Genomic DNA, 15,602 nt, shown 5'->3' on the forward strand with positions numbered 1-15,602 from the left:
ACATTTCATTATTTTCTTACTTTGGGTTATGTAAAGGTTGGCTAAAAGGAGCCTCAGCCCTCAAAGCAATTAAAAGAAAGCTTATTAATCACAAGGTGCCATATAAGTCTTGGATATGTGCAGATATACTGTACAAAGGAAGTTGTGATAATTCCTCACTGGTAAAGGGTATGGAAAGTCTCAGTTATGAAGAAAGACTGGCCAAGTTGGGTCTGTTTACAGTGAAGAGGCGCTTAAGGGGGGACATGATAACTGTGTATAAATATATAAGGGGATCATATAATAACCTTTTTAATGTTTTATTTACCAGTAGGTCCTTCCAACGGACACGAGGGCACCCACTCCGTTTAGAAGAAGGGAGGTTCTGTCTGAATATTTGAAAAGGGTTTTTTTCCAGTGAGAGCTGTGAAGTTGTGGGATTCCCTCCCTGAATCAGTTGTGCTGGCTGATACATTATATAGCTTTAAGAAGGGGTTGGATGGCTTTTTAGCAAGTGAAGGGAATACAGGGTTATGGGGGATAGCTCTTAGTACAAGTAAGGGAATACAGGGTTATGGGGGATAGCTCTCAGTACAAGTGAGGGAATACAGGGGTAGGGGAGATAGCTCTCAGTACAAGTGAGGGAATACAGGGGTAGGGGAGATAGCTCTTAGTACAAGTGAGGGAATACAGGGGTAGGGGAGATAGCTCTCAGTACAAGTGAGGGAATACAGGGGTAGGGGAGATAGCTCTCAGTACAAGTGAGGGAATACAGGGGTAGGGGAGATAGCTCTTAGTACAAGTGAGGGAATACAGGGGTAGGGGAGATAGCTGTCAGTACAAGTGAGGGAATACAGGGGTATGGGAGATAGCTCTCAGTACAAGTGAGGGAATACAGGGGATAGGGGAGATAGCTCTCAGTACAAGTGAGGGAATACAGGGTTATGGGAGATAGCTCTCAGTACAAGTGAGGGAATACAGGGGTAGGGGAGATAGCTCTCAGTACAAGTGAGGGAATACAGGGGTAGGGGAGATAGCTCTTAGTACAAGTGAGGGAATACAGGGGTAGGGGAGATAGCTGTCAGTACAAGTGAGGGAATACAGGGGTAGGGGAGATAGCTCTCAGTACAAGTGAGGGAATACAGGGGTAGGGGGGATAGCTCTCAGTACAAGTGAGGGAATACAGGGGTAGGGGAGATAGCTCTCAGTACAAGTGAGGGAATACAGGGGTTATGGGAGATAGCTCTCAGTACAAGTGAGGGAATACAGGGGTTATGGGAGATAGCTCTCAGTACAAGTTGATCCAGGGACTGGTCCAATTGCCATCTTGGAGTCAGGAAGGAATTTTTTCCCCTCTGTGGCAAATTAGAGAGGCTTCAGATGGGGTCATTTGCCTTCCTCTGGATCAACTAGCAGTTAGGTTTCATATGGACACGAAAGGTTAAACAAGATGGACATGTGTCATTTTTCAACCTTACTTTCTATGTAACAATGTAGAGAGCACAGGTAACACAGATAGGGCGGTGCATATTCCTGTTTTAATAAAACAATGAGATATGAGAGCCTAGGTTCACATCATTTACACATTTTGTTATTGAGAGTTTCCCCGTTGGTGCTGTTGGCAGGCTGAAATAAAAGCCACATTCCTAAACGTCATAAAGGTGGTGTGTTTTTGTTCTGTATGGATAAAATTGAATAATATGGCAGCCCCATTTTAGATCTCAATGATGGGATTTTTTTAGTAGTCTGTGCTTACAACAAGCTTCCCTAATATCCTACATGATCACAGGAAAGTAAATGGAGTACCTGTGCTGCTTAAAGGGGAACTCCACCCAAACACAACTAAAGCTTTTTAAAAAGTAAACACAATTTCAAGCAACTCTGCAATATACATCAGTTAAAAAAATATGTAGCCTTTTCATGATTTTTAATGTAGTAATATGTTTTGCCCATGTATGGCACCCTTTATATGCTGTCCCCCTCCCAAGCCTGTAATCCCAGTCTGTATGTTGAGTGATTACCTCTTTCTTGCCTGTCTGGCTGCACAAGTGCCGAGGGGAAACATGTTTCATTTCATATGTGAAAACCTAAACACTTGTCCTTTATACATGAAGTAATTGGTTGGTTATTTATTAGAGGGATCAGGGGAAAGTAGTTCCGTTGGCCGAGTCCCCATCTGCACGCCATGTCGCTCTAGCGCAATTTAGTAATAGAGCGGCCCATGTGCTGTTATTTTAAGCTCTGTTGAGAAATAAAATCTGTTTTTATTTCGGATACATATTTTTCTTGTGCTTTTGGAATGCTATATGGCAGCTTGGGAGGGTTTGTGGAATATGCGTCTCTAGAATATATATTTCCATCTGTTGTTCAAAAGATGTTGCGCAAACACAAACTACTTTTGTTATGATCCCTTGAAAACACCCGTGACTCTGCGGGGATCTGACATTGTCACATTTATATGGTCTTCTGCTTTCTGTGCATCATTTGTGTGTTTGTTGGGTGTTGTTATGGGTGCCTGTGTGTTGGCCTTCCGCTTATGGGCAGTGTGTGTGTGTCAGTGTGTGGCTTTGTCGACATGGTTGCCTGTGTGTCTTTCTGTTGGGATCTGGGTGTGTGCTTGTATGGGTACCACTGTCTGTGTCAGCATGGGGCCCTATATCTGCAGGATAGCATTACAACTCATTTTGGGTTCCTTTTGTTTTTTGTTTTTTTTCGCGGTAGGAGACCCTTGAATTGTCCTTTAGCCTAATGGTGTAGGTAGCATTACTGTGCCGGCACCCAAACACACCCCATGCCTCCTGGGATTGGCATAACTCCTATCATAACATAACTCATTTTAAAAGCATTCACAGTGTGAGAATGAAGTGCACCGGTGAAGCAAGTGGTGTGTTAAAGTTTAAGAAATGTGATCACTGCAAAGGACTGAAAGTACCAGGGGGTTCTGGGTGAGTCCAGAGGGGGTCCTGGGCAAACAATTGGCTGACCAGTTGTGCATTCTGTGTTTCAGGCTTGGCACTTGAGGTTTAGTCACCTGGCAGGCTACGGGGCAAAGTATTACTCCTATTTAATGTCCAGAGCTGTGGCTTCCATGGTGTGGAAACAGTGCTTCATGAAGAATCCATTTGATAGGTAAGTAAGAGCTGATCCGGGACAAATTACTGCAAGATTATTTGTACTTTGGCTTTAGGAAGACTAAACCATAAATAATTCTGGGATCTCCTGCGGACAAAACTGTGCTCCAAAACTTCTATGTAATTCTCAAAAAGTGGGCCTGTGTTGGTTCTGCTTAGCACATGCCTGCAATTACCTGGAATTTGCGGGTAACAAATGGCACTTTGCATACAATTAGAGCACACTCCATTTATATATGAGCTAAATGTCTACATGGGGAGGCTTTATTTAGCATCTAACAATAGGAAACAAAGCAGGTGAATTTATTTGACAATCAGTGTTGTATTCTATATCAGTACTGTGCACTTGTGGAACATAGCAACTCCTTTGTCTAATAAATTATAGATGGGAGAAGTACAAGGTATCACCAGTGCACTTCCCTGAGGGGTTATGCTGTGGTCGCACTGATATGAGACCCTGCCAAGAGGGCATGGTGTGCCTTTGTTACAGCAGAATCACTGCCAAGTCAGCTTTAGTGATTCACTGATCTCTCTAGATCAGCAATAGCTCCACTCTGCAGGACCACTAGCAGAATCCCATGATAGCCATTGGTTGTTCTTGGATCCCAGGATTTGAGGTTCAGCAGCAGCTGAGGAGCAGAACCCTTATTGTGACCTTGTTATGAGATAAAGGGGACATTAAACAGATGTGTGTAGTCCTTGATATCTCTGAGGACACAACAGGTCTGTCACGGTAATGGCAAAGCAATGCTAGAACGGGATTGTCCCTACACACTGATGTCTTCCCATAGACTAGATACCAAAAGGTATTACTGACTGACACTTATTTGTATAATCTGCTTACTCTCTTACTGTGCTGCCTGTGCTCTCCAGAGTAATACGTAAATGAAGGTGATCATACACAGTGGAATTCTTTAGTCAGAAACAAAATGGTTCCCCTTTGCATGTACTTGGCTATCTGGGGATAGCTGGTAGTGCTTACTGTAAAAATAGTATCTTGTTTGTGTTTATAGATATTTTTTTTTAGCTGGCAGGCCACATTTTGCAGCTTATTCTGAGAGTAGGTGTATATTATAATTTAGTTCTAAGTTTACTGAGCTCTGGCACCAAAACAATAACCTTTCATCTTCAATCTGGTGCCGTTTGGCTCTGGGCTATCCTCTGATTATGGCATGTTGGCTCTGATCCATTCTCTGACTGTTTGTTTCAACGCTTTACATATTTTCTTTTTTTATTTTAATTTGCTCTGTGACATTATGAACTACAAAGCTGGCCATGCAGTGTGGGCCTTGGTAGCATCAGTACCAGTCAGATTGTAGATAAAACAGTCCAGAAATCATTAGCATTCCTCTCTGGGTTCACATGCAAGTCTAGCGAGAGATGCCTTTGGCATGTTTTGATTGTGAGAGTTAGATAATGGGCGGGCGGCGGCACATTAATTCTAGACTACAATCATGGCTGCTTTTATCCACAGGAGGAGAAACTTAATGAGCCAAACCTAAAATGAAAGTATTTGTTTAATCTTTGCTTTGTCATAGAACTCTCTGGGTCCCTTGTGTTTTTCCTTAAGCAGATTTGAAATTATAATTAAAGCTTGAGTTAACTTTAGGTACAATGTAGAAAGTTATATACGGAGACAATTTTCCATTGGTCTTTTTTTTATTTGTGTTTTTTTTTTATTATTTTACTTTATCTGGTTGCTAGGGTTCAAATTTCCTCAGCAACCAGGGCGTGGTTTGAATGAGAGATTGATATATTAATGGGAGAGCATTTGAATAGAAAAATAGTGGTAAGAAGTAACAATAAAATTGTAGTCTCACGGAGCCATAGTTGTTTGGCTTCTGGGGTCAGTGACCCCCATTTGAAAGTTGGAAAGAGTCAGAAGTAGGCACGTAATTCAAAAACTATAAAAAATGCAGAATGAAGGCCATTGAGAAGTTGCTTAGCATTGGCTGTACTATAACATACTAAACGTTAAAGGGGTGGTTTGCCTTTAAGTTACTATAGGTTAATATGTGCGCTGAGAAGCCATAGACCACTGTCACACTATGTTTGGGGGGCACATGGGAGACACATGAGAGCTACGCTGTATATTTTGCTTCAGTTGCAGTAACTGAATCTCTCTGTTCCTCAGGGCAATGGGGGAGCGATATCGCAGGGAGATGCTGGCACATGGAGGAGGAAAAGAGCCCATGCTCATGGTTCAAGGTAAGATCAAGGGTTGTCTGATCCTCTTATCTTTGTCTGGTCAAGCAGAACGTCTGTTTGCCAGAACCCAGCTGAGATATTATCAGTCTTCTCACTCCGTTCTCTGTGCTATTGTACATTGCCTTCCCCACACATTCCTCCATTTACTTCCTCACTCTAGCCCCTTATTAAGGAATGGCCACATCAGGGTGGCTTTAATTGAATATATTGAACCAATGTTCCCTGCTTTTATAACGGTGATAATGTTATGGGAATGTGAGGTGCCCCTCATGTCTAAAAAGGAATGTTCACCATAAAATGAACTTTTGTGGTATCTAATCTTGTCTAATCTTGTCTTCACCACAAACATAAGAATATACTAGCTTGGGGAAACAGCCATACTGCACTATGCCATTCAGCAATACAGCGCTGTGTTGTGTTGGTGTTTGTGTAGTGCAAAATATAAGCTATGATATTGTGCAGGTCCTAGGTCCCTCTGGCCTTCCCATAAATACTTTAGAAAAATGCTAGGTCCAAACAGTATAATACTGTGTTATACTCACATGGTGTTTATTTGAATACAAAAAGGTTGGGGATCCCTGCTGTATGTATGAGCCACACTGAATTGTAAAAATAGTTGGGGAGCAACACAAGCAAAAATGTCCTGGGGGTGCCAAATAAGGGCTGTTATTTGCTATTTGGTAGACCCCCTATGGACTGGTAGCCTACAGGCAGTACATCTGGTTTAATGCAACCAAAACTTGCCTCCAAGCCAGGAATTAAAAAAAAATAAGCACCTGCTTTAAGGCCACGGGGAGCAACATTCAAGGGGTTGGTGAGCAGCATATTGCTCACGAGCCGCTGGTTGGGGATCACTGGAATACAGCCTTGTGGTTGATCAAATGTATCCCCCTAAAACATTATTATTATCCCAACAACGCCCATTGGCCATTCTACCTATTGTAGGTAAGTGAGCATCAGCCTGAGAGTACACAAGGTTTGTAGCACGCTTACCCAACAGCTTTGTCTGTCTGTGTGGGCCTCAATATGAAATATGTTCCATAAGAAAAAAATACTTGGCGCTTTACTGAATAGACAACAATATGTGCAGAACTATTATCCTGATTAAAATCATTTGGTCATGAAGAACATTTTGTTTTCTGAAAGTAGCAGGACTGAGCCTTTTCATTCTAGGACATGGTTTCTTAACTGTTTTCTCAGTGGACTTAGTCTGGGAGAAATATTTACAGGCCGCAAGTAATTGTGCACCTTATTTTAATTACTGACAGCTCATGTAATAGGAGATGTCACTGCATTAAATAGTATCATGTGGCGCTATTCTGTAAGGTAAATATGGTTTCCACCAGTTTGGAGGGTTAGAAAAGATCATTCTCACTTCCCACTGGGGTACACATAGGTACATTAAGGCAGCTTCATCTGAGGCTAGGTGCAAAATATATTTAAAAAAAGCTGTCTGGTTCAAGCAGCTTGCGACCATACTGCATTGTGCTAGGTAGAATGAGTGTGGGACACACACATATATTCTCCTTCAATAGTGCTGCACTGCCTGTTGTTGGCTGAAATACTCTGGGACAGGACTGTGACTGTGGAATAGCAGGTATAGTAGGGAGAGATGGTGCCTATAGTAGCAGTGGGGGCATAATATCCTCTGGGAAGGGACTGGGGCTGTGGGATAGCGGGTATAGTAGGGAGAGATGGTGCCTATAGTAGCAGTGGGGGGATAATAGCCTCTGGGAAGGGACTGTGGCTGTGGGATAGCAGGTATAGTAGGGAGAGATGGTGCCTATAGTAGCAGTGGGGGGATAATAGACTCTGGGAAGGGACTGGGGCTGTGGGATAGCAGGTATAGTAGGGAGAGATGGTGCCTATAGTAGCAGTGGGGGGATAATAGCCTCTGGGAAGGGACTGTGGCTGTGGGATAGCAGGTATAGTAGGGAGAGATGGTGCCTATAGTAGCAGTGGGGGGATAATAGCCTCTGGGAAGGGACTGTGGCTGTGGGATAGCAGGTATAGTAGGGAGAGATGGTGCCTATAGTAGCAGTGGGGGGATAATAGCCTCTGGGAAGGGACCATAGCACTTCCTGCCACTCTTCACTATGTCAGACAGAGCTGGAGTCTTGTGTGTGCACCAGTGCTGTGCCTGTCGGTGCATTTACAGACATCGGTCAGAAGGAACAGGGAAAAATACACCAGTGAAGAAAACGTATCATGTGACAATAGCCACAAACAATGCATATGAAGACACGTGAAGACACATGGAGCTACTAGTAGCAGCTACTTGTTACTGCAGACAATACTGATCATTTAGTAGCCGTGATAAAGTAGCAGCTACTAGTAGCTCCATGTGTCTTAACCTTTAAATATCCAGCCTGAAAACCTACAATGCAATCATGCTTTCTAAAAAAGTTATGCTTCTTAGAGACGCTAATTGAACTTTATTTCATTACATGATGTTCCTGGTCTTATGTAGTGGAACTATACCCACCTGAGCAAATTAATGTAAAATTACCAACCAGTGCTGCTGCAGTAAACACTACTTAGTCCTAAATTCAATACACTGGGCCTAAACAACATCCTCAAAATAGGCCCTGGCATTTCAAGTACACAGAGGCCCAAACAGCCCCCACCAGCCCAATAAATAGTGAGTGTCTATGGCATCTTACAGCAGCCCCTCTGGCATTTACCAGAACCCACAGATTGCCAGTCTGGGCCTGTCCCTTGTTCAACCTGAGTCCAATGAATAGGGCTGGTGCTGAACAAACTTTTTGCCTATTGTTATAATCATAAAAAAATATGTGGGAGTTTGAAACATTCCATGTTTGACCCTTGCAAGGGAAATTGTTAGATTTTCCATGTACAACGACCTCCCTTCACCCTTTGTTGTGACTGTTTATTCTAAAGAGCCCATTATGCAGGAGGATTAGCAGTGCACTGGGAATTCTAAAAGAAAACCTATCCTAAGTCATACCATGAAAATATACAGCCTCAAATAACCAATGCTGTGCCAAGTTTCAGCCTTACAAGCAATTCCAAATACAAAATGTATGAACTGATAATGGCACATTTACAGGCAGCCGGCAGCTCATAACTGAGGCTTTGGAGTGTGGTGTTGCCTATTTATGGCACACTAACATATCACAATGTGTATTTCCCCACTGTACTTGTGCAACAGGGAGCCCTGTTTGTTTCTATGGATGATGGAAACTTCTTCAAAATATCCTGAAGCTGCTTGTCAGCTTAGCATCTAAGTGAGACGGCTCCATAAAGCACCTTTCAGCGCCGTGCCAACCTGTCTCCAGCGCACATCTATTTTACACTCATAAATCACTTCATTGTTACACCTCAAACTGGGCTTGCAACACTCGTATAATTAGACAAAATTGTTTCCTTTCGCCGGGGCAGAAACATCAAAGCAAAGTCTCGCAATTGCCTCGGGGATGGGAGGGATCCTATGCTTGCACAGCAGTAGCAGCGGAACTAGATGGAAGCGCGCTTCTTCCTGGGTATTGTCTGATAGAACCTAATGAAATGAAAGAATAATGAGGTTTTATGCATTTCTACCTGCTTGGGTTACACTTTGTAGGCACAGGGTACCCTTTGGCACCAAGGTTTGGCTAACGGCTGTGGCACTCTGCAGCTGCACATACTCAGAATAGGTGAGTGCTAGTTGCCCTTGGCTGCTCTTGACAGTACATGCATGGAACAAAGAATCCGACAGCCAAGAAGTGAAATGATTGTATTTTTAGAAACCCTTATTAAATGATACATTTGGCACTGGTAAGCAACACTTATATAAAAGAGTGAAGCCTCATTAAGCCATGGATACTCGTAGGTCTGGCATTTATTTAACAAGAGCTTCTTAATGCCCAGTGAAATAACTCCGTGCTATTGCCACCCCCTTCCCCTGCTCCATCTTCCCCCTCTTTCAGCTCAATCCCTGCAGGCACTGTAGATTTATAGCTTGCTATTCATGTAAATTGCCACATAATCATAGGTAGGTATGGTAGGTATGTGCATCCCTGACCTCTGCCGTAATTAATCACAGTCTAGAACGAGGACGTTCATGTCGAGTGTAAAGGCTAGCTACACTTGCTGGGACTAAGGATTCTGCAACTTTTCTTGTCTTAATTAAAAAGTATAACTTACGGCAGTGCTCATTTTAATTAGTCTTAGCTTTCTATGTTCTCATACAGGGCCAGTAGCCCCGTCCCTTATACAGCCTTTTTAAGCAGAACTTCCCTTTAGGTTCCATTAGGTATTATTTTTATAGTGTTTGAATGATTTGCCTTTCTGTTCTGACTCTTTCCAACTTTCAAATAGGGGTCACTGACCCCAGCAGCCAAAAAACTATTGTTCTGTGAGGCTACAGTTCTATTCATATTTCTGTCTTTCTTTCAAACCACTTCTTGATCGCTAGGTTGAACTGGACCCTAGCAACTACATAGCTGCTGAAATTCCAAACTAGAGAGTTGCTGAACAAAAAAACTAAATAATACCATAATAATACCAATAAGACCATTTTCAAATTGTCTTAGAATATCAATCTCTACATCATACTAAAAGTTAATTTGAAGGTGAAAAACCCATTAACTTAAATATAAGCAGAGGTTACTACATGCCTTCCTTTTTAGCAAAAAGTAGATATCAACTACTCTCGGCTTAAACAGGACGTGGGAAACAGGAACAGGATAGGGAATCATAAGACAAATGGCAAAACATTAGGAATGCCCTTAACCAAAATGTCCACACAAGCAAAGGTTACTAAATATGCCCTACTTCTAGGTGTAAGGTACTGGCACTCTGGGTCAGCCCACTGCAATTGTAAAAAAGGAGCACCAGCACCCAAGCCATGCCAATGTTAGAAGCTCAGTATGGAGGTTTGGAACCCTTCTAATGAATATAGAATCCGCAATACCAGAACACAGAGGCAGATGGAGTATTGTACCCTGTGGAATGTGGGAAAGTAGGTCCTGCTTACAGGGAGGTCTCCTGTTCTGTTGGGTTGGGGGGCTGCACAGCCACCCTGTGACTGACTGATCCGGGCATTATTGCCATTTTTGTGTGATTAGGAGAGAGCCCTTTTTAATCTTTGCATCTAACAAGGCATTGTTTCTCCGTGCCGACACTTGCACTGCGGGTTTGCTTTACACTAGGAGCATGGAGCAAGCAGAGGTTCTACTGAGCCTGCTCATTGTTGCTCGGGGCACTTACTCCTGAGAGACCCCACTGCTCACATAAACGCCCTCAGCTCACTTGAAAAGCACTTGTGATGGCCGTATGGCTCCGTACTTGTTTATTCAAGGCTCTAGTGGGGATAATGGCTGCTTAATAATTTCTGCCTGTAACTGTTCAGAAAGGGAATCGCTGGAGATATTCGATTGTGAAAGATGTACACAAGGTGTGTCTGTGTAACCCAATGAATAGTCCCCAACAGGGTCATGTTGACTTTGGCAAGTGCACAATTGTGCAAAGAACCACTTCAAAAGAACTCTGGGCTGTGTGAGTTGCTAGAAGTGTCGGCTTCTTGCTGAGGGCTGTGCTCTGAAATACAAGGGACCGGCACAACTTGCGGCCCTCCAGCCCTGGTATATCACATAGCAAGAAGCTTTAGTATTGCTTTAATCATTACATATCAGACATTATTAGGCCTAAGGCACAAGGGGCTGATTCTTTCAGGTCTGCATTGGCCAAGCTTCAGGTACACAGAGTAGATTTCGGTGCCAAAATCTGCTCCATGCTCCTGCACCTGGAACGTGAAGTCGAGCAAAGTTTCCTCCTGCAGGCTGTCAGAAGTGGTTAATGGTACTACTCCCTACACAGGCAACTTCACATGACTTCAGAAAGTGAAGCGATGTGAAGGGCAACTATAGGAGTCGCCAGTGGAAAGACATTCTGAAGCAGTTAGTTGCCCGTTGCCATTTTGGAGCTGTTAGGCGTCTGTGATAGCAGACGGGCGACTGAACCACTCTGTGGGTTCTTACCCTAAAGGGGCAGTAAACATCTAAACATGAGTAAATAGTTCACGTGATTGTGTATTCTGCCTACTGTTAAACTATCTGAACTGCAAAAAATAAATAGAGCATAGACCATTACCCCAATCTGACCTGCCTTAGGCTCGCAGTTATTTAACCACTCTCTTATCTTATTCCATGTTAAAGTGATGGCTTCTGGGATATAAACTACTTTGCATGAAATCCTTGCCCCACATACCACTGATGCATTTTTTCAAACTAAGACATGGTGGCCCTTTGTGTATACAGAGCTTTTCTTCTGTACATTCCAATGGGAGCCATCAAAGTGCCAGTAACAGCCATGGCATCATCATTCTTTTTACTTGCATAGAAAAACAGGTGTAAATAGATGGTGCTGCTGCTCCATAGGAGGCTACTGGGAGGGGCAAGAAACTTGCTAGCCCCCACCTCAGCTTATAGGGCAAGCAAATCATTAGTAAGATTTTTTTAATTGGTGCTGCTCTCAGAATTGTAATACAGGTATAGGACCTGTTTTCCAGAATGCTCGGGACCTTGGGCTTTCCGGATAAGGGATCTTTCTGTAATTTGGATCTCCATATTTTAAGTATACTAAAAAATAATTTAATAATATTTTAAACCCAATAGGATTGTTTTGCCTACAATAAGGATTAATTATATCATAATTGGGATCAAGTACAGGTAATGTTTTATTATTACAGAAAAAAGGGAATCATTTAACCATTAAATAAACCCAATAGGGCTGTTCTGCCCCAATAAGGGGTAATTATATCTTAGTTGGGATCAAGTACAGGTACTGTTTTATTATTACAGAGAAAAGGGAATCATTTAACCATTAAATAAACCCAATAGGATTGTTCTGCCCCCAATAAGGGGTAATTATATCTTAGTTGGGATCAAGTACAGGTACTGTTTTATTATTACAGAGAAAAGGGAATCATTTAACCATTAAATAAACCCAATATGGCTGTTCTGCCCCAATAATGGGTAATTATATCTTAGTTGGGATCAAGTACAGGTACTGTTTTATTATTACAGAGAAAAGGGAATCATTTAACCATTAAATAAACCCAATAGGGCTGTTCTGCCCCAATAATGGGTAATTATATCTTAGTTGGGATCAAGTACAGGTACTGTTTTATTATTACAGAGAAAAGGGAATCATTTAACCATTAAATAAACCCAATAGGGCTGTTCTGCCCCCAATAAGGGGTAATTATATCTTAGTTGGGATCAAGTACAGGTACTCTTTTATTATTACAGAGAAAAGGTAATCATTTAACCATTAAATAAACCCAATAGGGCTGTTCTGCCCCCAATAAGGGGTAATTATATCTTAGTTGGGATCAAGTACAGGTACTGTTTTATTATTACAGAGAAAAGGGAATCATTTAACCATTAAATAAACCCAATAGGGCTGTTCTGCCCCCAATAAGGGGTAATTATATCTTAGTTGGGATCAAGTACAGGTACTGTTTTATTATTACAGAGAAAAGGGAATCATTTTTAAAAATTAGAATTAATTGCTTACAATGTGAGATGGCCTTTCCGGATAACAGGTTTCCAGATAAGGGATCCCATACCTGTACATAGAGAATCTGCAAAAATGGTGGATGTTTGTTTTTACTGTATAATAATTTGCTTCGACTCCATGAGAAAACCTAGACCTTACTGTCCGAGGTAAATCAGCACAATTTTTTCAGCAATTCATTCAAAACTGTGGCAACAAATAATCGTGATTTGTGACTTTCTGCAATTTGCAATTGTTTTCTTCTCAATTTTGTAAGATTCGTAAAAACAAAATGTGCAATTATGCTTGAGTTTTCCTCTGTGATTGTGACTTTCTCTAAGATTATTGCTAAATCTGCCCCAATACTTGAGCCACTAATTCAGAGGGTTTTTGCTTTCCCATCAGGCATGCTACAGAAGTGCCCGTCGGTGGATGACCTGGTGGATGCCCTCGTTTCCGATTTGGATCCAGACTTCGAAACCTTCCTTATGGATTCTGAGTAGGAGAATGCCAACCTTGTCAGGAAAGTTGGCAGCACCCTGGGGCATTTTCTTTTTAAATAAACTGTTTCTGGGAAGTTACATATTTTGGCTGAAACAAATAAGAATATGTCCAACGAACCTTAATTCTTAAAACATGGAAGGATATTCAAGACTAAGGGTTATTTCTAGAGCGGGATTCTCAGCTTTATTCCCCAAGGTCTCTTCTGTGTCTCTGCCAATATTATACCCAGGGTGCAGACATACAGTGATATATTCATTGTCAAATTGCCTGTCCAAACAAAATGGAAGCACCGGGAATGGCAGGTTTTATGCTTGTGATACAGAGGATAGGCTTTAGGCTCGTGGCACATATGACATTTCCTACACTGATATTTTTAGGCAGAGAAGAGATGCTAAGATCTGGCCAATAACCATTGGTGACAGGTTTCTATTAAAGAAAAAACAGGTCACATTCATGGTTCTGGTGATTTGTCGGTGACAATACAGCATGAGAGCCATTTTAGTTTGAAACTATGAGTCAGGAACCATTTCAGATCCTTCCATGTCTAGAGAGAAGGGACCTCCCATGAACTTAGGGTGAGCACCAAAGTTCAGCAATCATTGTTCCATAGAATAAAATAGAGTTTATTGGCCACTTTGGCTATGCACATTGGTCAGTACAGGCCCAGATCAGATGTTCAGCAGTCACCTGAGTGGTTTGCTGTTTTACATACTGACGGTAATAGCCACCAGCAGCAAGGAGCCTACCAACATGTCCATGCAAGGATCCAAGCAGATCCACCTTGGAAATGAGGGGCTTTTGGGGCAATTTAGTTAGTGTTTGGCCAGTTATATTTGATCATGTGTACCCAACATCAAGCTTACAGTACAGGTGTGAATTCTTTATATACTGGGATTGTTCAGACTTTTTTTTTAACTGTGCATTTTAATGTCTTATTAATGAAAAAAGTGACCTTTTCTTAATTTATTTTTATATGCTGCTGTGTTGCTTTCTGTGTTGTGTTCCTACTCGAGTGAAAACATCTCAATAAATAGCCATTTAAATGCATTTTGTATAGAGATAATATCCACAGATCCATAACCCATGCTTGTGTGCAGCTCTAGACATGTTTATTAAATGAACCGTAACATCAAAAAGTAAAAATGATTGCTTTTACATTTAAAGGTTGTGACGGTTGATCCAGTGCTTACACACAAAACGTTTCTTGGGACTTATTGGCAAAGTGCAGTGCATCGCTGTATCCCTTAGTGGCAGCCAGGGGGTGACAAGGAGTCTGTATGTTCTCCCCATGTCTATGTGGGTCTCCTCTGGGTACTTCAGTTTCCTTCCACACTCCAAAACCATACATGGATGTTAACTGACTCCTGATAAATCTGCCAAACTGTGTGGGGATGTGATAGCGATGTTAGATTGTAAGCTCCACGGGGCAGGGACTGATATGAATGATGAAGACCCCCACAGCATATGTCTTTTAAGAGACAACAGGTGTATTTGATAAACCACTCGAAATTGTGTTTTTCCAGACCCATCTGTCATTCGGCTCCCTATGGGAAAGAGACACTCGAAGGAAAGTGTTGGCCGTACACAAGCCTGTAGGGACGTCACTGACTTCACATCCACAACTCAAACTTTCATTGAACCCTGGCATTAGTGGTTTCAGGCCCTGTTATATTTTCACGCTGTATCCTTCCTCTCCTGGTTGTTTTGTGCAAGGGAAAGATCAAGTCATTGCGGTTTCGCTCATCATAATGGTTTGCAAAGAAAATTACAGAGCAGCTCAGAAACTGTCTCTGCCGAACGTTCAGGCACACACTGTGCTACTTTTCATTTCAATAAACCTCTGGCTATTAAAGTTGCCACAAGATTGCAGGAAAATGGAACCGATTCATCGTGCAATAATCATCTTTTGTGTGCCAGGTTTATTTCTGTTTGCTTCAGGAACCCCGCCATAAGTTATTCCATATATAATGCCATCTGTGACGTATCTGCTGTCTCGCTGATATGCAGTCTCGCTGATGTTAAGGTTGGCAAATTAGGAAAAGATCCTGTTGTTGGAGTTGCTGAATGTGTGTGGCCAGGTTAGGTTTGGGCACAGGGGAACCAGTGTAGGGAAGAAGGGATATACTCCATGGAATCATGATAGGGGCTAATTCCAGCTATAGGCCGGGTCTGTAGAGACTTTAGAGAAAGTAAATAATAGGCCAGAGGTTCGAATGGGTTCACTACCTCTTAAAAGTGAGGGTTTTCTGCCTCTTTAGTGCCAACTTGCTGGAATGGGTG

The 15,602-nt window shown here is 42.1% G+C and overlaps 1 protein-coding gene across 2 annotated transcripts in view; it reads left to right on the top strand.

Moving 5' to 3' along the window:
- The window catches only part of mipep (mitochondrial intermediate peptidase), a 39,188-nt gene extending 24,703 nt beyond the window's left edge, over window positions 1-14,485 (top strand). For both annotated transcript variants that reach the window (XM_004912062.4, XM_002938576.5), the window contains exons 17-19: window positions 2,987-3,108; window positions 5,245-5,318; window positions 13,224-14,485. In XM_004912062.4, the coding sequence (XP_004912119.1) occupies window positions 2,987-3,108; window positions 5,245-5,318; window positions 13,224-13,321 (294 nt within the window). In that variant the 3' untranslated portion in view covers window positions 13,322-14,485. The remainder of the gene's footprint in view (window positions 1-2,986; window positions 3,109-5,244; window positions 5,319-13,223) is intronic.
- Window positions 14,486-15,602: the final 1,117 nt, after the last annotated feature.

Source organism: Xenopus tropicalis, chromosome 2 (assembly GCF_000004195.4).
Source record: "Xenopus tropicalis strain Nigerian chromosome 2, UCB_Xtro_10.0, whole genome shotgun sequence".
In the NCBI taxonomy this organism is placed as follows: Eukaryota; Metazoa; Chordata; class Amphibia; order Anura; family Pipidae; genus Xenopus; species Xenopus tropicalis.